Below are 27,068 nucleotides of genomic sequence, written 5' to 3'. Positions count from 1 at the left end.
ATGAAGCATTTTAATATCCTATCCATCAATCACTCAGTGGGCAAGTGGACAAACATATCTCATTCATTAACATTAACGTTCAGTTGCTAGATAGGAAGTCGAAGACAATAACAGCATTCATTTCAAGAGAGTTAGAATACTAGGAGCAGAGATGGACGACTGTGGCTATACAAGGCTATGATCAGATCACAGAATGCAGTTTTGGGCCCTGTATCTGAGGAAGAATGTGCTGGCCTTGGAGGAGGTCCAGTGGAGGTTTACAAAAATTATTTTGGGGATGAAGGATTTGTCATATGCGGGGCGGATAAGGACTCTGGGCCTGTACTCAATGCAGTTTAATAGGATGAGGTGGGGAATCTATTGAAATTTATAAAATATTGAGAGGCCTAGATAGAGTACAAGTACAGTAGTAGTTTCCACTAGTAGGACAGACTAATGTAGTGACTGTAATGGAATCACTTAGCTGAATAAGAGTTCCTTGATTGGGCCAGATTAACGGCTGACAGACACAAACAGGAGTGTCAAAGGTTCTGAGCACTCAGAGCTGTCTCTGCCAAAGCAGGACCAGTGTCAAGGACTCTCCAGTGGAAATAAAAGTGGACCTAGTGACAGAACACTAGCCACTCTGTGGAGTTATTTTAAATTGGAATAGAGGGCACAGCCTCAGAGTGAAAGGACAACCCTTTAGTACTGAAATGAGGAGGGATTTCTTCAGCCAGATGGTGATGAATCTGAGCACTCATTGCCATGGATGGCTGTGGAGGCCAAATTACTGAGTGTATTTAAGACTGAGATAGATAGATTCTTGATTGGTAAGGAGATCAAAGGTTACAGAGAGAAGGCAGGAGACTGAGGTTGAGAAACATATCAGCCATGATCAAATGGCAGAGCAAACTCAATGGGCCGAATGGCCTAATTCTACTCCGCTATCTTACAGTCTTATTCCAATGTGCGACAACTGCATGTTGCAAGAGTTCTGTGATATTGGCAATGAAGAGTTCAATCTCAGTAACATTTAACATCTTTTAAAAAAGAAAAAAAAGTCACTGTCACATAGCACTTGGCTGACATTTTAAATTATAGACCTATATTGGTTGCTATTGATCAAATTCTGAGCTTTTATTGATTAAATGAGGTGTGTCTGAAAGTACACAAATATTTCCTTCAAACGTTGGAGAAGAATGTCCAAAACAATTGAATGAAACACTGATTAAATAGATTTAGCACAAAACCAAAGAACTAACCAAATTTAATTAGTTAGACTATCAAGAGAACAAGTAGCTCTCAAGAGTGTGTACAATTATTGATGTAATTACTAAGAAACAACTTTTCAAGTTCCAGCTGCATCAGCACAAGCTCCAATGCAGAATCCACATTATCTCTTGCTTTAGCAAAAATTGTGGAAAACTGATGCCAGGGAGTTAACAGTAGATATAATCTCAAATCTAACTTTTTTCTCTGAAGGTAATCCAGAGAAGGTTCACTAGGGTGATTTTGAGTATGGAGGACCACCTTATGAGGAAAGGTAGAGAAATCTGGGCCTGTACACACTGGAGTTCAGTAGCATGCTGAACCTTGCTTTGAGATTCTTAGGGTAACAAAGTGAATGTGGAGAGGTCGGTTTCCTTCTGCGAAAAATTCCAGGGCCAGGGGGCATGGAACAAGCTACATGGATAGGAACGGTTTAAAGGGATATTGGCCAAACAGGACTGGCATGGTTGAGTTGAACCGAAGGGTCTGTTGCCATACTATATGACTCTACGGCCTGTTCTCAGAGTCATTCAGGCATGTCAGGACGGAGGAGAAGGAGGAGGCAGAGGAGGAATTTCCCCTTCCGGAAGTTGAAAATCTGTGAAATTCTTCACAGCAGATATGCCTTGATTAAGTTCAGATTCAGTGAGATCACAACTCCCCTCTCCCTGTCAGGAGTATTTAGAAGTTGTAAATGTCCAGGAAGACGTGGACAGGAGGTTTCCTTTTCTGGGAGAATCCAGGGCTAGGGGTCAGTTTAAAACTTCCAAATCATTCAATTATAACTGAGACCAGGCACACTTTTTCTGAAGTTTGGGCACCATTGGCAATCTCTTCCTGCAAAAATGGTGGAAGCAATGAAGGCAGAAATGTTGATGCGGCTGTGACTCTGTGTCCATCCTTACTGACATAAACAAGCTGCTATAACGTTATACATCCAACTGAAAATCTAGCTCTCATTTTTTTAATGCTGCTCTGCTATCTTACCCCAATTCACAATCGCAAATCTCTCAACTTCACATCATCAATCTTACAACATTCATGTCTGCCTATACTTTTTCCATTTTCTCCCTTTCCCTCACTGATGCTGACAGGAGAGTTGGTCACTTCAGTCCAATTCCTTTAAACTCACTCCCTAAACTCTTCACTTCTCCTTAGCTTTTAAAAAAAAAAGGTGCCATGTTTACAAAGCACCTTTAACATCATAAACTTTTTCCATTTTCTCCCTTTCCCTCACTGATGCTGACAGGAGAGTTGGTCACTTCAGTCCATGTCCTTTAAACTCACTCCCTAAACTCTTCACTTCTCCTTAGCTTTGAAAAAAAAAGGTGCCATGTTTACAAAGCACCTTTAACATCGTAAACCATTGAAGTTATGATTTGGAGATGCCGGTGTTGGACTGGGGTGTACAAAGTTAAAAATCACACAACACCAGGTTATAGTCCAACAGGTTTAATCGGAAGCACACTAGCTTTCGGAGCGACGCTCCTTCATCAGGTGGTAGTGATGAAGGAGCGACACTCCGAAAGCTAGTGTGCTTCCAATTAAACCTGTTGGACTATAACCTGGTGTTGTGCAATTTTTAACTTTGTAAACCACTGAAGGCATTCAACTAAGCCAGATAAGGTGATATTGTAACAGATGACCCATGGTTTGGTTAAATGGAAGGAAATTTGGATTGGTTAGAGGGAGAGAATTCCACAAGGTGACAAATGGTCCTTGATTTTCTGGGGCTGCCCAGTAATTTGGCTTTTTGCCCCACATTTTGGGTCAGTCACTATGTCCTAGATTTCCTCCACCTTTGCAGACTTTGTAACTGCAAGTGCACATTTGTGGTTGTTTGGTAGTTTATGTATGGGTCTATCCAGAACATGTCGAGGGCTGTGGAATCTGAATTGGCAGCATCAGTTTGGGGTGGATCACACCACTGTAGATAGGGCTTCATCTACAAGTCAAGTCAAAGACCAGTCCCTTCCCCACACCCACTTCCCAAGGTCTCATCAGCAAACCCCAGGGTGAAGTTTCTCTCATCCTTTTCCAAGAGAGGTGGTCAACCTGGAATTCCAAGTCCTGGCAGCTAAAGGCACAGCTTCCAAAAGTGGTACAATTAAAAATCAGCAATGTTTAAGAAGCTAATCCCAGAGGAATGCAGTTTAGAAAAACAATTAAACAGTCAAAAGTGTACAAAGTCACCATTCCCAGTGCCATCTTGGATACAAGGATAAAGAAAAAATAAAGTTATAAGTTGAACATTACCACCTTTCTTAGTATAAAAGTAGATTAAAAAACTCAGTTAATCACCACATAATATTTCAGTCATGTACCTAATCTCTCTGCAGCTTGATATCAATTTTCCTATTTGTGAAACATTTGAAAAATCTTACAAATCATATACATGAAAGACTCATTTAGGTCATAAATTGTACATTGCAACATATAATAAAACACCATTTAAATGCAAGTTAACCTTTCAGTTTTGTCAAGAATCACAGCACAGAACATCAAGTAAACATATAAGTACATGGATCAAAGCAGTAGAGAATGTCCAACATTGACTTTAAAAAAGTTAGAAAATTCACTAGTGCTAACAGAATGCCTATATCCAACAATGCAGCCAAAATCTATGGCAACCATTTGCGCAAAGTGTTTTCAACTCCAACAGGGCATGACATTACATCATGCCAAAGTTTAGACAGAAAGCAGCAGTGGCAAACTCACAACAGAAATCAAATTTAAAAGCTGTAATGTAGACACAGATTTAAGATAAGTTGGTTTCCATTTGGAGGACCCAAGACTGTGATAACAAACTTGACACCTCCTTTGTATCAGTAATCATCAACTCACATCACAAGTACCAGCACAAACACAGAAAAGTAATCAATAATGGAAAAGATAACGGTAATGGAACACAGCCCATGAGATTACTTAGCTGCTGAGTACAAACACAGCAGCACTGGCAGCTTAACCTTGAAAACAAGACGAATGATTAGTTTGTATGTGCAGATGTACTGCTAACTGCTGCAGCTGTAAAACTCTTCCAAGAGCATGCTAAACTCAAGAATTCACAGAAATATTTAAAATTCAGACACTAAACTCGATAATATCCCGTAGTATCAGAATGTAATCAGCAGGAAGGATATACAAGAACAAATATGCAAGAAAATTACACAGAGAATTGCTAGGTGCTTAATCAGGGAGCCAGTGCTGACATAATGTGCCTAACTGGCCTCTTTCTACAGTGTAATGCCTCTGTGATTAAACAAAATGTCAGAGAAGACTCACAACCTAAACAGATGCCAAAAGGTGGAAACAGAAAAAACACAACAGTTATACATTCAAATGTTCACTTAATGGAAAGAGCCCCACAAGCTAACTACCAAACTGAAAAATAAAGACACACCAAGTAGTTCATGCTAAGCTTTTATACTTCATTTTATCTGGAATCTCGACAGCTGTGGGTAATGAAAAGTGAGGTGACTAACCTAATAGTAGGCTAAGCGGTGGATGACATGATGGAAGGGCGCGAAGAATATCAAGCAGGCAAATATTATGGTCTCTCATATACCGGGTGTAGTCCGCAGCACCCTGTCTGCTACTCAGCTCTTGTAGTCTCCGTTTCTCAAAAGAATCAGAGGTGTGTTCAGCTAAAGCTCGCAAACATGCCTAAAATACACACACAGTTTGAAATAAATCAAAATCATGCATAAAAAAACTGTTCTTAAAAATAATAACTGCCATTTTGTGAACACTCTGACTTGCTAGGACCCATCTGTCCTATTCCTTTTCCTTCTCTATGCCTCTCCTCAAAATAAACTTAAGTGAGTTTTAGCTCCCCATATTCTCTTTTCTTGTCTGGCCAAACATTCTTTTATCTAATAAACTTTGCTTAAATAGAAGCAAATGTTTTTCAGTTTAAAGCTGCTAAATAATTTAGTGCAGTCTTTTCTTATCACTGCGGTATTTTGTATCAATCAATCTGCACTTGCAGCTTTTAAACAATGCAACATTTTCTCATCCAGCCCTAACCAGTTTGTTGTAGTGAAAGTGCTTTGTTATCATACTGTGCCTTAGAGATAAGTTTTTCTTTCCTTGGTCCCACTGTGCTTGTTTTGGTTTCCTCAATATTTATTTTTGCATTTCCATACAACCATCCCAGTATACTCCTCCCTCTTTCTCCCTTCATGATAAAGTTTTGTTCTTTATTTTACCATTAACTTATCTCACTCCATTCAGGGTCAAAGCTGCATGAGTTTGAGCTCACTAAATGGTATATTATAATCTGCATTCCAGCAATGTTGCTTCAAAGATGCTCCGTTGCCCTTTGTAGAAATTATTGATTTGATGTTTTGCAACTGTAATAATTTTTTTTAATTCACTTGTGGTACATGGATATTGCCAGCCAGCAATGTCCACATTCCACAAGTGAATAAAAGAAACTGCAAAACTGTCAAAAATGAGCATAACTATCTGTGAAACCGACTGCATCCTTTAACATCTACACATATGGAAAGTAGTACAGTCAGGGAGTCCAAAAGTTGCTGCCTGTCAATTCCTTGCTCCTCCACAAAATGCACTGTTGAAGTCCACACAGATAATAAACTTCTATGAGAAAATCTTGCCTTATTCTATCCTAACACTGTTTAAACTCTACTGAGAAAGTTACACATAAATAAGATTAACTGGGATCTTCAACAGCATAACAACCTCAGGCCCTGAAAACTAATCTTATATTTGTATGTTGTCAAAGTTGTTCTATTGGAGTTAAAATATCAAATTTATACAAAAATTAAATTTGGATATTTCAAATTACTGGTTTGCTGTCTGAAAATTCTTCAATGGAATTCAGTCGCTGGAGATCCTACTGACTTAACACCAGATTCAAACTTACGTCAGAAAACAAAATCAACAGAGGTCTCTAGGTCTTAGTATACGGCTTCTTTATTGATGTCAATAATGATGCGCATGATTGACAGTGAAATCTAGGCCACTAATTGACAGTTCCCTACCAATTTCCTTAGTTTCTCTCATTTAGTACTTTTTTAAAGATTTATTTGTGGGATATGGATGTGGTTGGCTAGCCACCATTTATTGCCCATCCTTATTTGCCCAGATGGGAATTAAGAGTCAACACATTGCTGTGGGTCTGAAGTCAAATGCATGCCAGATCAGATATGGTTGGCAGATTTTCTTCCCTCCAGAAAAGTATTAGTGAATGAAATGGGTTTTTAAAATTACAATTGACAGTGGTATTATAGTCACCATTAGACTAGACTTTTTTTCCAGATTTTTATCAAATTCAAAATGTCAACACTTGCCATGGTACCAGGATATGTACCACAATGACACACTTCCTCAAAAAAATGTATATAAGACAGACCACGATGAAAGGAGCATCTGAATCGAGAAAATGATAAATTTGATCACCCTATGGTTAATGACGCCTGCCCCCTCACCCCAAGGACCTGCAAATGGATTTCTCATACACTTGAGTGTTTTACAAATATGAAAATTTCAACTAGGTTATGTGGGTCTTCCTAATTTGTATATATGTTATTGAAATCACACATTGAAATCTCATTCTTGTTCCCACAGGCAAGATGAGATAGTTGGTGAGTTACAGTCCAATGATACTTTTTAACAGCATCTGTAATTGTAATATTATTGATTTTTCATTGCATGTTGGTATAGCTGTTTAACTGTATGACTTCAAACAGAATGACCTCAGAACTATAACACCTGCATTCATACCTTTTTGGGAACTGATCGTATCTCGAGGCACCAAGTCAGAATGAATTGCAGTGTGCTTTTCTTTGGTATGTATTCAGGCAGGTGAGCACCTTAAAACAAAATATTATTTTTGTAAGCCTTGCAAAAAGAATTCACATATATACATTTCAGAGCAGCTTACACACTATTTGCACATCAACTTCCACCAAGGTGACAAAATATAACCTTGCTGTAATTAGAGCACCAAACTCATGTCCTCATTTCTATATCAGTTGCATTTGAGAAATGTTCTGAAGTTAAACTTTAAAAGGCTTTTTAAGGTATTAACCAAATCAGCTGATACCCAAAAATCAACCTGCGTAAAATTATACACATTTAAGAAAATGTACGTAACAGATTCATTGGCCTGGATCAACTTGTCACCATAACAATGTCATATCATGTCCGGGAAGTAAACGGCTAAAATCGAAGCAATAGGCCACAGCCTAAAACATGAGGAGGAAACAAAAAGCAAAAATAAAACACACTCTGGATGCTGGTGACCTAAAATAAAAGCAAAAAGTTGAAAAACTCAGCAGGTCTGGCAGCATCTGTAGAGAGCGAGAAACACCTTAAATGTTTCAAGCCTTCTTCTCAACCTTGCCACATCCAGAAGTGAGGAAGACTAAATCCCAGTGGTAGGGACACATGGAACCATGGGTCTGAAGTATTTGCTCCTGCCAAGAATTCAGCACCACTGTCATGTACTCAATTACTCTTCCTACCCCAGAATATTTACTGAAAGACATCTGTTCAATTTTCATGCAAATTAATACTATTTCCTTCCATCATGGGTGCCGTTCCAGAGATGCCAACAGCTTGGCTGAAATTTTATTCAAATTAATTGCTCATTTAACATTATACTGCAGGCTGTGGCCTCATGGTTTATTCCTTTACAAAGTAAATCATTATTAACCTTCGATTTTCTATAATAAACTGGCTGACAATTTACTTGATGATGCCTTAGTTCACACAGGAAAGGATACATAATTATATCTATAGAAACACTAAATAAATCAAAAACTGAATTTGTTGCAAGTTGAATGTGTTGGTTTGACAATATGGAGGACAAATGACATATTTAAATAAAAATCCAATTTACTTTTATTTGTATCCAACTTGTACTAAAAAGCTTGGGTTGATATGTATCAAGTAACATTTATACAACATTAAGTGTCAGGCAATGACAATAACTACCGCCAACAAGTCAATTTAGCCATCACCCTTTATGTTCAATAGCATCACCATAACCCAATTGCCACTAACATGCTGCAGCATTACCACTATCAGAAACTGAACTGGCCGAGCCACGTAAATACTGAGGTTACAAGAACAGGACAGTGGTTAGGAATTCTGTACTATGTAACTCAACTCAACCACACAAACATTATTATTCACCCACTAGCAATGTATTCGTATAGTAACACCACCTCTTTTTGTACTGACATATGGGCAATGTGAACAGGTGCAAAACAAACACACTCCTCAGCCTCAGTCCCCAATAGATACACCCCTGACAGTCCCCTTCACTGCCAACATTTACTTTCCTTGTTGCTGGTTGCTCCTTTAATCAGGAGCCGATTCTCTCCAATTCCTACCATGCTAGTCATTACTGTCACTTTATTCTGATCAGCCACCCCGATAAATGAGTTTTCAGGACGGTAGGGGTACATTCAGAGTGTTTGGAGCACTGCTCCTCACAATTCAAAGCCTGTCCAACATCTACATGGCACGAGTCAGCACAAGTACAGCTCGACAGCATCCAAGAACAAAGGCAGCATCTGGCTCCCCATCCCAACAATTTGCTTCATTAGGGCTCCAGCCACAGCCTTAAACAATTACCGTGCATTGTCTGTATTCATTCATGTAACATTGCTGGTAAGGCTAGCATTTATTGCCAATCCTCAAGGAATTTGACTCTATAATTTGCATGGAGTTTGTATACAACATTGCCAAGGTGACAGAAGAACAAAAGGTATCAAAATTAATGAAAACAAAAAAAATCTTGGATAAGATTGTTGGTACTTAAAGCTGACAAAGCATTGGGATCAGATCAATTGCATCCAAGGATCTTGAAGTAAGTGGGGGTTGAAATTGTAGAGGCACTGGCAACAATCTTTCAGAGCAGTGTTCTCTGCTCTGGTGAGATGCCAGAAGATTACAGAATTGCCAACATTACAGACTTGCTCAAATAAAGTTGAAGGACTAAAAGCAATTATAGATCAGTTAGTTTAACATCACTAAGAGGGAAACAATTTTTCATGACAGAATCAATAGTCATTTGGAGAAAGGTGGGCTGATTAAGAGTCAGCATGGATTTCTAAAAAGGGAAATCTGGTTTAACGAACTGGGAGTTTTTTGAAGACATAGTGGAAAGGTTCAATGAGAGTAATGCGGTTGACATTGTGTACAAGAATGTCCAGAAGGTGTTTGATCCAGTGCCTCGCAATAGATGAGAAAAGTTTAGCTCATGGTATGAAAGGAACTACAACAATGTGGATACAAAATTGGCTGAGTGGTGGAAAACAAAGTAATGGTCAATGAATATGTTTCAGGCTGGAGGGATGATTGTAGTGTAGGCTGTTATTGGGACATTGCTTTGCTTAAAAAAAATATCAATTATGAGTGACCTAGATCTCCGTATGCAGGGTATACTTTCCAAGCTTGCAGGCAATACTAAACTTGGGAGAATTTTAAACTGAGGAGGATAGCATGGAACTCCGAAAAAGGACATTGACAAGTTGGTGGCCAGGGAAGATAGGTGGCAGACGAAGTTCAATGCAGAGATGCATTGTAAGGCAATGCACTTAGAGTCATAGAAATATACAGCACGGGAACAGACCCTGTGGTCCAACCCGTCCACGCCGACCAGAGATCCTAACCTAATCTAGTCCCATTTGCCCATACTTAGCCCATATCGCTCTAAACCCTTCCTATTCATATACCCATCCATTCTGATAACATCATTCAGATAGGAGGGAGACCAGAATTGCACACAATATTCCAAAAGAGACTTTTGGTTGGTAGAACACTGAAAGACAATATAGATTGAGGGGGGTACATTTCAAAAGGGAGCGCAGGAGCAGAAGAACCTGGTGTATATGTGCACAGATCATTGAAGATAGCAGGACAGGTGAAGACAGAAGTAAATACATCATATAATGTTATTGGCTTTATTCATAGGGACATATATAGTACAAAGAATAAGGAGGTTATATTGAACTTGTAAAAAACACCTTCAATTTCAGATAGGTTATTGTGTACAGTTCTGAGTGCCACATTATAGGCAAAGGTGCAAATGCATGATAGAAAGTACAAAAGCAAGCTACTAGAGTGGCTCAAGGAACGAGAAACCTCAGGTATGGAGATAGATTGAAGACATTGGGACTGTTCTCCTTGGCGGTGGAGAAATGTAAAGAGATCGTACAGAGGTTTCCCAAATCATGACCAGGCTGAACAGAGTAGATAGAGTGAATCTGTCTTTACTTGTAAAAGAAACAAGAATGGAAGGGCAAAACTTTTAAAGCATTGTGCAAACAAAGCAAGGGTGATGTGAGAGAACTTTTACACACAGTCAGTCAGCTGTTGGGTATGGAAAGCATTCCCTGGAAATATGGTGGAAGTAGATTCAATTGAGATTCAAGAGAACATTGATTGATTTTTTTTGGATTGTAATGATGTACAGGGATATGGGGAAACGTGCACTAGTTTGCACAGCCAGTACAGGCATGATGAGCTATATGGCCACACTAATTGCATGACTGAACTCAGCCTGCTAAAGGAGCTTTTCATAAACACTACCTTGTGTGCATAGCTATCTCCTGTTTCCTCTCAGAGATTTTCAACCATCTCAACTCTACTCATTACTCTGTCTTCATTTTAGAAACTTTTCCAAATCACACCTTTTGAGTTATTCTTTGGTCATTATTCTAGACCCCTTTGTCTACAACCGGTTTTGTTATTTCTATAATGCATCCTTCTCATTTTTGTAATCTATTCCAGATATGTACACTATGTACATTAATTTTTAAATGAGGTTAGTTGTATTTTCAAGTTGTAATGCAGCAACCATATTTTAAAAAGATACAAAAATACAAATGTTATTGAGACATTTCCATTTACAGAACAAAAAGCATAATATCAATGGCTACTTCAAATCAAATTTTAGGATTTGCACCTGTTTTCACAGCCATACATTCTATAACCCAGATACTTGACAGTATCTATCTGCACCATGTTTTAAAGACATTTCAATATCATGGTAATCTTTATCAAATTCACTTACAATTTTGCTTAATCAATTGAAAACATGCTGCCAGCTACAATTTTCCAACATTAACAAATCAAAGCGAAATGCACCAGTCACCAATTTGTACAGAAACTGCACTTGTATGGCCCATTGACTGCCAAACTATTCAGGAAGAGAGTCTTCTGGTTTTTATATCAAAGACATTAGCTTAGCCAAAGGGTAATGTTATAATTTAAAAAGACAATTATGATTTTGATTTAATTAGATTAGATTCCCTACAGTATGGAAACAGGCCCTTCGGCCCAACAAGTCCACACCGACCCACCGAAGAGTAACCCACCCAGACCCATTTCCCTTTGACTAATGCACCTAACACTATGGGCAATTTAGCCTGGCCAATTCACCTGACCTGCACATCTTTTAGATTGCGAGAGGAAACCGGAGCACCCGGAGGAAACCCACGCAGACACGGAGAGAATGTGCAAACTCCACACGACAGTCCCCCAAGGCTGAAATTGAACCCACGTCCCTGGCACTGAGGCAAAAGTGCAAACCACTGAGCCACCGTGCTACCCTGCACAAAGTGAAACTGCACAATAGGACAATATAAATGAAAGACTTTCATTTTCAGTTACCTTTTTTCTTATTGTTTGGTATAATACTTATTTCAACCACATGGTCTTTCTTGTTTGCAAGTCCAAGCCTCTGAATTAGTTCTTCCACCTCACTCTTATTATTAGGACATATAACGCTGAAAGCATCTCCAGGTTCATACATCATTGAGGTTTTCTGCAAAATAAGAAAATAATTATGTTATGCATTATTTGTAGTGATCCACAGATCACACAAGACTTTATTTCCCCAAATTATGGTGGTGGTGCAGGGTTTGCGGTGTAATAAATCCTCATCACATTATATGGCTTGGCTGGACTGTCTATCACCATAAGGCAAATTTGCTAACACCATCTTCCTTTAAATCTGTACAGCTTAATTGTCTAGTGTGGTGTAGGAAAGCTACTATGCAGACCAACAAAGAGAAGCTCTTCTGCTTTGTTCCAGTGAACCACAATACCAACTAGAGGAAGAACACCTCGTTTTCAGTTTAGGCTCTTTATGGTCTTCTGAACTCAACATGGAGTTCAACAATTTCAGCTAATGAACCTTCGCCGCTTCCTTCCCACTCCATCCCCAGCCCCAGCCAGTGTCTGGATTTCTTGGCTTTTGCTTTCAGCACAGCTTCGGAACATAGGAACAGGAGTAGGCTATTCAGCCCCTCAAACCTTTTCCACCATTCAATGAAATCATGGCTGACCTGTGACCTAATTCCATATAACTGCCTTTGGCCCATATCCCTTAATATCTTGGCTACATAAAAATGTATCCATTTCAGATTTGAAAATAATAACTGATCCAGCGTTAACTGTCATTTACGGAAGAGAGAGGAGTTCCAAACACCTAACACCATTGAGTACAGGAGTTGGGAGGTCATGTTGCAGCTGTACAGGACATTGGTTAGGCCATTTTTGGAATACTGCCTTCAATTCTCGTCCCTGCTATAGGAAGGCTGTTGTTAAATTTGAAAGGGTGCAGAAAAGATTTACAAGGATGTTGCCAGGTTTGGTGGGTTTCAGCTATAGGGAGAGGTTGAACAGCCTGGGACTGTTTCCCCTGGAGCATTGGAGTCTGTACAGGTTTATAAAATCATGAGGGGCATTGATAGGTTAAATGGCCAAAGTCTTTTTCCCAGAGAAACTAGACGGCATAGGTTTAAGGCGAGAGGGGAAAGATTTAAAAAGCGGACCTAAGGGGCAACTTTTTCACACAGAAGGTGGAGAGTGTACGGAATGAGCTGCCAGAGGTGGTGGTGGAGGCTGGTACAATTACAACATTTAAAAGGCATCCGGATGGGTACACAAGGAGGAAACATTTAGAGGAATTTGGCCAAACTGAGACAAATGGGACTAGTTTAGTTTGGGAAACCTGGTCAGCGTGGACGAGTTGGACCAAAGGATCTGATTCCATGCTATATGTCTCCAAATTGAGGAGAAAGTGAGGACTGCAGATGCTGGAGATCAGAGTTGAGTGTGGTGCTGGAAAAACACAACAGGTCAGGCAGCATCCGAGGAGCAGGAGAACCAACTTTTCAGGCATAAGCCCTTCATCAAGAATCAGCAATTTGATTCCTGATGAACGACCCATGCCCAAAACATCGATTCTCCTGCTCCTTGGATGCTGCCTGACCTGCTGTGCTTTTCCAGCACTACACTCTCAACTCTGATCTCCAGCATCTGCAGTCCTCACTTTCTCCCAGTATAACAGAGTGTTCTTTACACTGCAGTGGAGGACATTATTACAGACAAGCCGGAGTCAGGTCTGTGAACACAGGGAGATTCAGCTGGCAACACCCAGCTCATTGTTATAGACAACCTGTCACCATTCCACAGACTGAAGACTTTCGACTAGCCAATGACGGAGGCTGGCCCGGTGACAGCTACCCAGCTGGTGTGCAAGAATGTCTGATTAGATGCCAACACACCGAAAAAAATAACAACCCTGCAGTAAAAACAAAGCACTTCAAGACTGAAGAAAGCCAGTTCAGTTCTCCTCATCAGTTGCTGCAAGATCTGGCTTTTGACCAATAAGTCAGAGACCTTCGAAGTGTGAACCAGATACCATGTGCCTCCTGCAAGCCAGTGAAAGTAAGTGAGTATCTCGCGAAGAGAAATCAAGGAGTCGCAGGTCTGAACAAGTCAAAAGGACCATTTCAGCAAACCTTGTGGACAGGGACCAATAACCACCTTCCCATTCACCCATCACCACAATACCAATGTTTTTTTAAATCTGTCTGGTTGGGGAATTTTATAAAGAAATTCAAACTTTAACCAGTAGAGTCATATCTTTACAGTTCATAACTATTTAGCTATAGCTAGAATTTACTTTTTTTAATAGTCATTCTTGTCAAGTACAGGAATTTGGCCTATGCTTTCTGTCAACCTCAGTCTAAAAGACAGTAAATTAAGAAATCTAGCGTGTTCTTATAAAACCTTTCACTTGTGAGAACTCTGGGAACAGCAAGGTCAGATTCCCAGCACACCATCCCACTGAAGTGAGACACAGCCCATCATTCCTGGTTATAAGGTATTCAGATGAGATAAAGTGATTGTTGTTTGCCGGGGGTGGGGGGGGGTGGGTAATGATATTGAACAAGGAATCATTTACTACAGAGAAGAGGGATTATATATCAGAAAAGATCATCAAGTGAAGCCATATGGATAGAAGCACCAAAAGTGGAAACACCCTGATAAGTGTCAATGAAAAAGGACGATCGAATTTCAGAGAAATGCAAAAATAATGAGGCAGTAAAAGTAGGGGATTTTTACTACCCAAATATTAAAACTGGGATAGTCTTAGTGTGCAAGGTAGGGAGGGAGCAAAGTTCTTAAACTGCATCCTGGAGAACCGTATAGCCAGGAGATAGAAAGTAGGAGCATTTTGGAGAAAGTGACCACAACTCAGTTATGAGAGTTATGGAAAAAGACAAAGAAAGAGTTGGGAATAAAAAAATAATAATAAACTGGGAAAATTACACTGTGATAAGGTATGGTGTGACCCAAAGTGTACTGGGCTCAGATAAAGTTATGTCAGAACAATGGGAGATATTCACGGAAGAAGCAGGAGTACAAAGCAACTACGTTCTCGTAAAAAGAAAAAAGACCACAGAACTCCTGACATCAAGGGATCTTACAGTTAGAATTAAGAAAGAGAAAGAAGCTCATATACTTATAAAGAAGCTCAGATATTTAAAGCTCTTACAGGCCGGTCAGTCTTACCTCAGTGGTGGGGATATTATTAGAATATATCTGCACTTGAAAAGACAGGTATTACTTGAGACAGTCAGCATTGATCTAATGAGGGAATATCACATTTGACAAATTTGATAAAGAGTGAGTATCATATTCGATGTGGTAGACATGAACTCTACAGACTCTTTTGATATGGTCCCTCATAGCAGACTGGTAAAGAAAGAAACAGCTCATGAGATCCAAGGCTAAGTATCACACTGAATCCAAACATGCCTAAAAGGCAGAAAGCAGAAGCATATTTCCAGAGACTGGAAATTTGCTTCCAGAGGGGATCTTCAAGATCCTATGTTGGGGCCTTTGCTGTTTGTGGTGTAACGATTTGGATTTTAATCAGTGGTATGATCAAGAACTTTGCAGATGACATGCAAATTGATAGTGTGATAAATAACGAAGAGGATAGCTATAAGCTGCTGGAGGATATCAACAGATTTCCATTTGACATGCGCAAATGACCATTGAACCCAGAAAAAAGTGTGAAATAATACACCTGGGGAGGGCTAACAAGGCAGGGGATTACATAATGAAAGGTAGGACCCCAGAAAGTACTGAAGGTTAAAGGATCCACAGTTTTCTGAAGGTAGCAGGGCAGGGGGATAAAAGGTGGTTTAGGTAGCAATAGCAGAACCGTGCATTTGTCACGTAACCTCCATATCTGAATCTGTAATCCCGGTGTCTGGGAGCAAGAAGTGTTCACCAGGAAGTTCAAACCATAACCTCTAACCACAGCTGACAGTGGCGAAAGCTAACACCCCAAGAAGACACAATGACACTCTTAATAATCCAACCCAGCGCTTACTAATAGAGTTTTAAAGATTTAAAAACCAGGAAGAGAAGTAACCCTCCACCCTATCCAACAAAAATGACGACACTAAGCCATTCAGTAAATAATGTCTATAATTCATAACTCTATTTTTCCTCTTTTTTTTCCACTTCTAAGAAAACACAGCAAACCCAAAATAGAGATTTGGGAAGGAAACCATTGCAGAGACATTTCTCAATACCACTCTATACCTTGCTTCCCAGAAGGTGATAACAGAGTTATAACTCAAAATCTTATTTCCCAGATTTTCTGCAGGACAGCAAGGCTGATGTCAGAAGGGAAGAAAGAACTTTTCATTTACAGAGCACTTTTCATGTCCGAAAGTGCTTCCAAAAAAAAAATCAACTGGTTGTACAGACAGCTGTAATGCAACATCAGTTTGGACCTAGCAAGGGATCCCACAAACAGCAATGATATTACTAATATAAAGTCTGCATGTGTAGACATTAACAAGACGCATCATCTCCGTCTGTAGCAGAACATTTCCATCTTTGATGAAAACTCAAAAGTGATCCAGGCAGAAAGACTTACTGAAATATCAAGCTCCAAGAATAAGGCAGTTTTCACTGCATCCTCCCGGGTTAGAGAAATTGCTTTAGTCACTGGAACCTGAAACAGAGTGACACCTGGTGCCAATGAGAAGCATTCTTGTTGGTAGACCTGAGGATCAAACGGCGAGTGAAAAAAGGTTAGAAAGAGCATATATCAACCAGCTGCAGAAGATTTACCGCTCCGTACATACACAAATATTCTCGGGACATTTCTGCTCAGCTCTTATACATCCTTCCTGAACCACGCTAATGATTAAGTTGAGAGTTCATGTATTTGATAAAGTAAATGCACAGCATTGTTTCACATTAACTGTTAACAAATTAGTATTGATTAAATGTTCCAAGTTCCACCTTATCACTTATCAAAGGTTTTCTGTTCTGTCCAGAACATGCAATGTGCTCAGACCTTTTCCCCAGTGCTCAGCTGACTCTCAGCACTTAGGTTCCTCTTACACCCCCACCCCATTCTTAAACACCACAGTGCCTGCTGTAATAACAGGGGTCTGCAGCAGCTCCTCCACCCCCTCAGCCTGCCACCCAGTCCTGCCCTTTCCCTGAACATGTTCCTGCCCTCAGCCTGGAAACCACTTCGACCCTCTCCCTGCATTCCTACCTGGACCATTCTTCAGCTGGTCTCACCTGTTGTTAACTGAGGTCCTGGCTCCATCTTGTGGCAGAAGCTAAAAGGTGCAAGTGAACCTGTCCAGCTGCTATGACCACTGAGCAAGGTCTGCCACTAGATGGAGCCTAGTTTATTTAAAATTGTCCTGTCGAGTACTATAGGGGAGTACCTGTAAATCTATGTAAACACTACAATATATAGAGCTGTATATGGTACTTATATTTATTTTTCAATTTAGTGATTTACTTTAAAAGATCCTTCAGTTCAGAAAACAGCACTTACGCAGTACAGTATACCAACCTGAGCTTCCTCTCCTGAACACATTAAACAGAACAAAAGCCCAGCTGTAGTTGCTAGTTCTCGTCGTTGAAGAAAGTAGCTTAAGACTATGCAGCATAAGGAAGCACCTGCTACAGTAGGAGAACATCTACCACTCAGAGTTAACGCATTATCAGACAGAAAGAGAGCTTACAGAATTTAACCTCATGCCAGAATCCAATTCTAACAAATTGATATTGCAAACATGTAAGAAGTAGAAATTAAATGCTAATTCCCAAACTGAGGAATAGGTCTGTGGAAGTGATGCCAACAAACCAATTAAATGTTAAATCAGTCAACTCCACTGTAAAGAATTGATTGTGTCCTTAGCAAACAATAGGATTGAAAAGGAAAAATGCAGAGATAGCAATCAAAAATCATTAAAATTGATTACAACTGCTAAACTGTAGCACTAATTTCAGACAGATGCAATGTCAAGTCAATAAGGCAAGGGAAGTATAGAGCAAAGCACTGTAGATCCTGGAAATCTGAAATCAAAGATAAAACAGAAAATGCTGGAAATTCTGAGTAGCTTGGATTTAATGTGTGCAAACACAGAAACGGAGGTGACGTTCCAGGTCAGTGAACTTGCATGAGAACCAGGGGGAAAAAAAACAAAGTTCAAGCAGTGAAAGAGGAGGGGGTGAAAAATTAACAAAAAGGAAGGCTTGTGTCAGAGTGGAATACTGGAGATTAAATGACAAGTGTTGGTAGGGGAGGGCTAAAAGGGATAGTAATGTGAACATTAGTAAAAGATGCCTCAAAAAGATGTGAACAGCAAAATTAGCTGCTGACAAGAAAAACAAAAGTAAAACCAAAACCTGTAAAAGAAAAAAAGAGATTACAGTCTGATTTGTTTTCTTTGAAATGGTTAATGGAATGTGGATAATCAGTGGGTAGGACAGCAATTATTCCTTTTGAGAAGAAGGTGACAGTAAGCCACCTTATTGAATCACTGCAGTCCATATATGATGTAGGTGCACCCATGCAGGGCTGTTAGGGAGACAGGCCAGAGGGCTGTTAGGGAGAATTTTGACCAGAGGTACAGAAGGACTGGCTATATAGCTCTGAATCAAAATAGTGTTTGACTTGTAGACAAAATCTGCAAATGGTAGTTTTGCCATGTATTTACTGTCATTGTTTTGAAGATCACAGATTTGAAGGGTAGTGTTGAAGGAGTCTCGGTGAATTGCTGTAGTCATCTACATAGTACAGACTATTGCTAACTGAGTAGTGGCAATGGAAGCAGAGTTTTGATGGATGGGATGCTGAAGGGAGCGGTTTTGAATTGCACAGTGTTAAGTTCTGAGTACATTTGGAGTTATGTTTATCCAGGCAAACGAAGAGCATTCCATCACACTCGCAGCCTGTGGATAGTGGACAGGCTTCGGAGAGTCCAGTGCCGAGTTTGTTGCCCTAACACTCCCAGCCTTTCATTTGCTTTCACAGCCACAGTATTTATATGGCTGGTCCAGTTCAGTTTCTGGTCAATAGTGATGGTGGAGGATTCAGCGATGTTAATCCTATTGATTGTCCAGGCTAGATGGTGAGATTCTCTTAGCAGATATAGTCATTACCTGGTAATAGTGTCAAATGAGTGTTACTCCCCATCTATTCAATGCAAGCCTGGATCGTATCCAGGTTTTACTGCATGGGAATGAACTGATTAAGTACCTCAGAAATTAGAACTAGAATTGAACATCACGCTTTCAGGGAAGATTCACTGATGGAGGGAATGTCATCAATGAAGCAGCTGTGATTGGCCTCAACCACATTGTTTCCTGATTTCCATTTACAATTAAGATTTTTTTATAGAAGTCTTTCATACTCTGCTTTTTATTCCCTACAATGAACAAACTTTCTTACCTCTCCTTGTAAGTGTCTTAACTTAATTCTTAACTTATCCTTCGATTGATCTTGAATGAAAATGTCTACTCTATTAAAGATTGGTAATCCAAGATGGAGGATGGGAAAAATTTCTGGCTATAACAGCTGCTCTTTTTTTGAGGTATTTTAGGTGTTGGAGGAAGTGATTTCCTCAAATCCTAGGAGGCAGCAATTACTGTTGTATATGCTGTTGCAGTGAACCTGCACAGTTACTGCCTTTGCTGTTTGAATTCATATATCAGTAGACATCAGAGTGCATCTGGGAAAATTAACACACAATGAAATTCACAACTGATCTTGGAGGAACTGTTTGGGAGAGGTCACAGCACAGAAACAGACAAGTGGATATTTTAAGCGTGGCCTTACAGTAAGTCTGCAGTAGTGAGTAGAGTGAGCTCTTTCCTGTTTATATGTTTTATTGAGATATGTCTCTTGATTAAACTTAAAATATAAGCCCAAAGTATTAATTTAACCTGGAGCAGTGTTTTGTAGAGGAATAAGGCAGTGCTATTTTCAGGGTCTGTAGATTAACAGAAGCAAAAAATGGCCTATAGTAGAGTGATATGCTCATCTTGTTGAATGTGGGAGTTTAGGATTGTATCTGCAATAAATGCCGTTGGCTGCGAATCCTATCAGGTCGAATGGATCGGTTGGACAGACAGTTAGAGGCAATGAGGAATTTACAACAGCAAGGGGATTTGATGGATGGCAGTTATAGGAAGGTGGAAAAGTCACAGATACAATCACATAGATGGATGAACTCCAGCAAAGATCAGAGAGATAGACAGTTGGTACAGGAGTTTTCTGTGGCTATTCCCATTTCAAATAAGTATGCTGCTTTGGAAAATGTAGGGTGTGATGGATTCTCAGGGGAATGTAGCACGAATAGTCAGTTTCTGATATTGAGACTGGCTCTCATGCAATGAGGGGTATGTCAGGTTCCAAGAGATCGATTGTGTTAAGGGACTGTCTAGTCTGAGATATAGACAGACGTTTCTGTAGCTAGCAGTGAAAAAGCAGAATGGTGTGTTGTTTCCCTGGTGCCAGGAGCAAGGATGTCTCAGAGAGGGTGCAGAATGTTCTCATGGGGGAGAGGGGACAGCATTTTCCACATTGAAACCAACGACATAGGAAGGGAAAAAGTTGAGATTCTGAAGGGAGATTACAGAGTTGGTAGGAATTTAAAAAGGAGGTCCTCGAGAGTAGTAATATCTGGATAACTCCTGGTGCCACGAGCTAGTGAGGGCAGGAATAGGAGGATAGAGCAGATGAGGAGATGGCTGAGGAGCTGGTGTATGGGAGAAGGATTCACTTATTTGGATCATTAGAAGCTCTTCTGGGGTAGAAGTGACCTGTACAAGGATGGATTGTACCTAAATTGGAAGGGGACTAAAATACTGGCAGGGAGATTTGCTTGAGCTGCTCGGGAAGATTTAAACTAGTAAGGTGGGGGGTGAGACCCAGGGAGATAGTGAGGAAAGAGATCAATCTGAGACTGGTACAGTTAAGAACAAAGGCAAGTCAAACAGTCAGGGCAGGCAGGGACAAAGCAGAGAACAAGGTAGGACTGATAAATTAAACTGCATTTATTTCAATGCAAGTGCCCTAACAGGGAAGGCAGATGAACTCAGGGCATGGTTAGGAACATGGGACTGGGATATCATAGCAATTACAGAAACGTGGCTCTGGGATGGACAAGACTGGGAGCTTAATGTTCCAGGATATAAATGCTACAGGAAGGATAGAAAGGGAGGCAAGAGAGGAGGGGCAGTGGCGTTTTAGATAAGGGATAGCATTACAGCTGTACTGAGGGAGAATATTCCCAGAAGTACATCCAGGTGGAATTGAGAAATACGAAAAAAATTATCATCTTATTGGGATTGTATTATAGAACTCCTAATAGTCAGAAGGAAATTGAGAAACAAATTTGTAAGGAGATGTCAGCTATCTGTAAGAATAATAGGGTGGTTATGGTAGGGGATTTTAACTTTCCAAACATAGACTGAGACTGCCATAGTGTTCAGGGTTTAGATAAAGAGGAATTTGTTAAGCATGTACAAGAAATCTTTCTGATTCAGTATGTGGGTGAACCTAGTGAGAAGGTGCAAATCTTGACCTACTGTTGGGAAATAAGGCAGGGCAGGTGACTGAGGGGTCAGTGGGGGAGCACTTTGGGGCCAGCGACCATAATTCTATTAGATTTAAAATAGTGATGGAAACGATAGACCAGATCTAACAGTTGATGTTCTAAATTGGAGAAAGACCAATTTTGATGCTATTGGGCAAGAACAGCTGGAAAATGGGAAGCCTTCAGAAATGAGATAACGAGAATCCAGAGCAAGTATATTCTTGTTAGGGTGAAAGGGAAGGCTGGTAGGTATAGGGAATGCTGGATGACCAAAGAAATTGAGGGTTTGGTTAAGAAAAAGGAAGCATATCTCAGGTATAGACAGGATACTTAAGAGGGAAATCAGGAGGGCAAAAAGGGGACACAGGATACTTTGGCAAATAGAGTTAAGGAGAATCCAGGAGGGTTTTTACGAATACATTAAGGACAAAAGGGTAACTAGGGAGACAATAGGGCCCCTCAAAGATTCCTGAAGAAGGGCTTATGCCCGAAACGTCGATTCTCCTGTTCTTTGGATGCTGCCTGACCTGCTGCGCTTTTCCAGCAACACATTTTCAGCCCCTCAAAGAGCAGCAAGGCAGCCTTTGTGTGGAGCAGCAGGAGATGGGGCAGATTTACTAAACGAGTATTTTGCATCAGTATTTACTATGGAAAAGGACATGGAAGATATAGAATGTAGGGAAATAGATATAGTGACATCTTGAAAAATGTCCAGATTACAGGGGAGGAAGTGCTGGATGTCTTGAAACGCATACAAGTGGATAAATTCCCAGGACCTAATCAGATGTACCCTAGAACTCTATGGGAAGCAATTGCTAGGCCTCTTAATGAGACTGGAGGTTGGCTAATGTAGTCACACTGTTTAAGAAAGATGGTAAGGACAAGTCAGGGAACTATAGACCAGTGAGCCTGATGTCGCTGGTGGGCAAGGTGTTGGAGGGAATCCTGAGGGACAGGATGTACATGTCTTTGGAATAGCAAGGACTGATTAGGGATAGTCAACATGGCTTTGTGTGTGGATAATCAAGTCTCAAACTTGATTGAGTGTTTTTTGAAGAAGTAACAAAGAGGATTGATGAGGGCAGAGCGGTAGATGTGATCTATATGGACTCCAGAAAGGTGTTTGACAAACTTCCCCATGGAAGACTGGTTAGCAAGGTTAGATCTCACGGAATACAGGGAGAACTCGCCATTTGGATACAGAACTGGCTTAAAGGTAGAAGATAGAGTGTGAAGGTGGAGAGTTGTTTTTCAGACTGGAGGCCTGTGACCGGTGGAGTGCCACAAGGATTGGTGCTGGGTCCACTACTTTTCATCATTTATTTAAATGATTCAGATGTGAGCATAAGAGGTATAGTTAGTAAGTTTGCAGATGTCACCAAAATTGGAGATTTAGTGGACATCGAAGGTTACCTCAGAATCTGGATAAGATGGGCCAATGGGCTGAGAAGTGGCAGATGGAGTTTAATTTCAATAAATGCGAGGTGCTGCATTTCGGCAAAGCAAATCTTAGCAGGTCTTACACACTTAATGGTAAGGTCCTAGGGAGTGTTGCTGAACAAGGAGACCTTGGAGTGCAGGTTCACAGCTCCTTGAAAGTGGAGATGCAGGTAGATAGGATAGTGAAGAGGGTATTGGGTGTGCTTTCCTTTATTGGTCAGAGTATTGAGTACAGGAGTTGGGAGGTCATGTTGCGGCTGTACAGGACATTGGTTAGGCCACTGTTGGAATATTGTGTGCAATTTTGGTCTCGTTCCTATCGGAAAGATGTTGCAAAACTTGAAAGGGTTCAGAAAAGATTTACAAGGATGTTGCCAGAGTTGGAGGATTTGAGCTATACGGAAAGGCTGAACAGGCTGGGGCTGTTTCCCTGGAGTGTTGGAGGCCGAGGGGTGACCTTATAGAGTTTTATAAAACCATGAGGGACATGGATAGGATAAATAGACAAAGTCTTTGAAAGAATGTTTGTTGAGACACAGTCATCATTCAAGTACATTTATGGTATATAAGGCATATAAATGATGCCATCAAGTTAGCAGGAGAGAGTGTTTAGAGACAGATGGTCTTACCTGTTCTGTGCTTTCCTGAAACTCTACATTCAGATACTCCACTGGCAGTGAAGGGATATTCAGAGCACTTTCTGACAAGGGCTTTTCAGATTGTACCCAGGTTGGCACTTGACAACATTCCTGAAATCCTGCTACTATAGGATTTTGTTCAACACCCACAGATGAAATAACTGAATCTTTAGCTGTTGGTGGGACATTTGCTTCTAACTTCAACAATTCAATATCTGCCAACTCAGAACTCCTGTCTGCGGTTGAAACATCATTCATAGCCAATATGTTTTCTATACTGTTAATTTCCTCTTTTTGCCCCTTGCATAATTCGTTCAATGCATCCCAAAGACCTTCAATCCAAGGTTCGACCACTAACTCCAACCTAAAAACAAACAGAAATTTAATAATTACGGTAATGTTGATTTTCAATGTTCAAAATTACACAGGAAGGGCTGTAACAACATTTCCTTGTTAGCAAAATAAATGTTAGTATAATTCAGAACAAATTAGGAATGAGCTGCTCTAACAAGCTTATAACATAATCAACTTAAGTTTGTTTACATCATAACAAGAGGACAGCACACAGTAGAATATACCTATAATATACTCAACCAAACTGCTAGCATACCTCTCCATAAAATCAGAATCAAACTAACAAGATTTTATCATTAATTATTTTGTTCCATTAATATAGACTCCAATTTCAAGATTGTTGGTGATGTAGAAATATACATTTTCCACGTGTTACTGCTTTTCACTCCCCCACCCCACATAAGCGATCATTTTACATACTCATGCTGCCAGTAAGGAGGCTCATTGAGCAGCAGCAAGTGTTTGAAATCTCTAAACGTGAATGGTGTTTTGCCCAACTACAATGATCAGAACGCCATGGGTACTGCATACACGACTTTCAGACATAGCTGGCCAGTGAATGAACCTGGAAAGCAATTCACCACAGCAGTAGCTTTTACTTGATCAAGTAGGAACAGAAAGATTTTTTTAAAAATCAACACATTTTTGTTACCATAAATCCTCCACAAGAATAACCAACAAGAGCTTAATTTAGAATTTTTGTTTGAAAGACTGTGCAGGCCATAAAGTTAGAATCACTAATTTTAAATCAAGACTAGTATACGGAGAGAGGGCTACAGATACTGGAGATCGGAGTCGAAGAGTGTGGTGCCGGAAAGGCACAGCCAGTCACACAGCATCAGAGGAGCAGGACAGTCAACATTTCGGGAATAAACTCTTCATCAGGAATTAGTAGTAGCATGTGCATTGTAATTACATGATCAAATCATTTGACCCCTCTGACTAAATTAACAGTAACCTCCTGTGATATAAATTAAAGCTCATTTTAGTTTTTGTTTGAAAAGATGAATTTGCAAACTGATTGCAAGTTAGGATGCACCATATTGTATATTGAGGCCCTGGATCCCCTATTATCTTTTGAAACATTTGGTCAAAGTGGTCTGACTATCGTCAGTACAGCTGGAACGTCTTCGGGCTGACATTTAGCAGATTTATATATTCAAATTTCAAAGCTGGACCAAACATTGCAAATTAAAAATCAATTTCATGCTTGGCTTTAGATAATGAATTGCACCAACATTAAAATAAAGAATTAACTGAAGTTTTCCTTTTTTTTTTTAAGAAAGATCTTTGTAAAGCACAAGGATATATACCTAGTGCATGTCTACATACTTCTTTTCCACTTTTTGTGCCACATTTCCATCAAAAATTTGCAAGATAAATACATTGAATCGTGCCAAAAAAATTACAGCAAGCCAACAAGAAAATGAGGAGTATATAAATTGAATCACTTTAAAATTTACTGTAGTATCATTATGACCGTTAGACTTTTTCACCAGAACAGGTCAGCCTTTATCTTAAAAAAGAAGGAAATTAGTGATTCAGATGAGTTTTTATGACAACCAACAGTGGTTGCATGGTCACCAACTCAGCTGCCTTATTTCAGATTTTTATTAATTTCAAATTCCATTAGCCTCATATGATCTAAAACCATGTCTCAAGACCATTAGGCTTGGGTTCTAGGTTACTAGTCCTTTGACATTGCCACTACACCACCATCTCCCCGGAATTATTAAGAGCTTTAATACCATCGGATTTCTATCAGTGAAATGACAGCGGGGCACGATAAGACGTCTTTGCTACATTAATTCATTTCAGTGATTCTTTAGGACAGGATTGGGGGAGGGGCCCATAGCACAACTATGACACAGGAGTGAATGACAGGAGATGACTTCAAGGTTAATCTGCACACGCAGTAAATCCTAAAATTGCATTTGAATTCAGAGGGTCAATGTGTTAAATAATACTAACATTTAGTGATCTACAAATTCTAGGCTAATACTTGCACATAAAAACTTGTCTAGAACAATATTTGAAAGTATTGTTGTTGATAATAAATATGTATTGTCACACAACCTGCTACAGTATATTTACAGAAATATGTATTGTATTATTTTTAAACAAATACCAGAGCTAAATGATTAATATTGTAATATGGAGTGGCTTGTTGCATGAGACCAACAAGGGACACACAAAGATGAGATCATTGTGAGCATGGGATTCTGGAAAAGGATGGAGCAGGTCAGTTAAAGAGGACACAAGAATGGTGAGTAGGTTCTTGGCACAGAGAGGGAAAGATTGTCAGTAAATAACATCTACAAAAGGAAACAATTGAGATTGGCTACATTCTGAGCAATAAAATCTTGCTGAAACGTGACTGAAGGAAGACCAAAAATGTAGAAGGTGAGAGAGAGAGAAAAAAAAAAGAGAAGTGAAGCTTAGACAGCTTGAAAGTAGAAGGCTTCTAACATTCAACTGAAAAGGAAAGGTAACTGTCATCACTAGGCTCAAGCCTACAGAGAAGCAAAGCGCAGAGATTAGATTCCATCTAATTTGTAGGTTGCAAATGTAACAACAATCTGTGATTCTACTTTGCACAGACCTACGCAAAAGGTCAGCTGCAAGAAAAAGAACTGTTGGATCATTGGTGGCAATTTCTCCCCTAATCAAGGAGAGGAAAGTACTTTTATAAACTTCCAACACTAACATTATCCTATCGAAAGCTTAATGTTCCTTGATTTCCCACAGTTCACAGGTTATGCACTGCTCCATTGGACCTGCTCCATTGTTAACTAGTGAGTAGTAAATAGCCAAACAAGATCTGTTTTTAAACAACAACTTCCCCTGATTCTGCTACTTTGGGGAATAAATTGACAGCAACTTTAAAAAAAAGCAGAAAGATCAAACCCATAACAATTTCCTTAAAAATCCACTCTGAAAATGTGTTGCTGGAAAAGCGCAGCAGGTCAGGCAGCATCCAAGGAACAGGAGAATCGACGTTTCGGGCATAAGCCCTTCTTCAGGAATGAGGAAAGTGTGTCCAGCAGGCTAAGATAAAAGGTAGGGAGGAGGGACTTGGGGGAGGGGCGTTGGAATTGCGGTAGGTGGAGGGAGGTCAAGGTGAGGGTGATAGGCCGGAGTGGGGTGGGGGCGGAGAGGTCAGGAAGAAGATTGCAGGTTA

General features: G+C 40.0%; 1 protein-coding gene across 7 annotated transcripts in view; it reads right to left on the bottom strand.

Moving 5' to 3' along the window:
- The window catches only part of mtrr (5-methyltetrahydrofolate-homocysteine methyltransferase reductase), a 93,545-nt gene that overhangs the window by 51,058 nt on the left and 15,419 nt on the right, over positions 1-27,068 (bottom strand). For all 7 annotated transcript variants that reach the window (XM_043689981.1, XM_043689985.1, XM_043689983.1 and 4 more), the window contains 5 exons: positions 23,525-23,897; positions 16,481-16,609; positions 11,902-12,055; positions 7,000-7,088; positions 4,734-4,914 (listed from right to left, as the gene is read on the bottom strand). In XM_043689981.1, coding sequence (XP_043545916.1) covers positions 4,734-4,914; positions 7,000-7,088; positions 11,902-12,055; positions 16,481-16,609; positions 23,525-23,897 — 926 coding nt within the window. The remainder of the gene's footprint in view (positions 1-4,733; positions 4,915-6,999; positions 7,089-11,901; positions 12,056-16,480; positions 16,610-23,524; positions 23,898-27,068) is intronic.

Source organism: Chiloscyllium plagiosum, chromosome 5 (genome assembly GCF_004010195.1).
Source record: "Chiloscyllium plagiosum isolate BGI_BamShark_2017 chromosome 5, ASM401019v2, whole genome shotgun sequence".
NCBI classification, from domain to species: Eukaryota; Metazoa; Chordata; class Chondrichthyes; order Orectolobiformes; family Hemiscylliidae; genus Chiloscyllium; species Chiloscyllium plagiosum.
The sequence above is the reverse complement of the archived record's forward strand: the minus strand, read 5'-3'. Positions and strand labels throughout refer to the sequence as shown.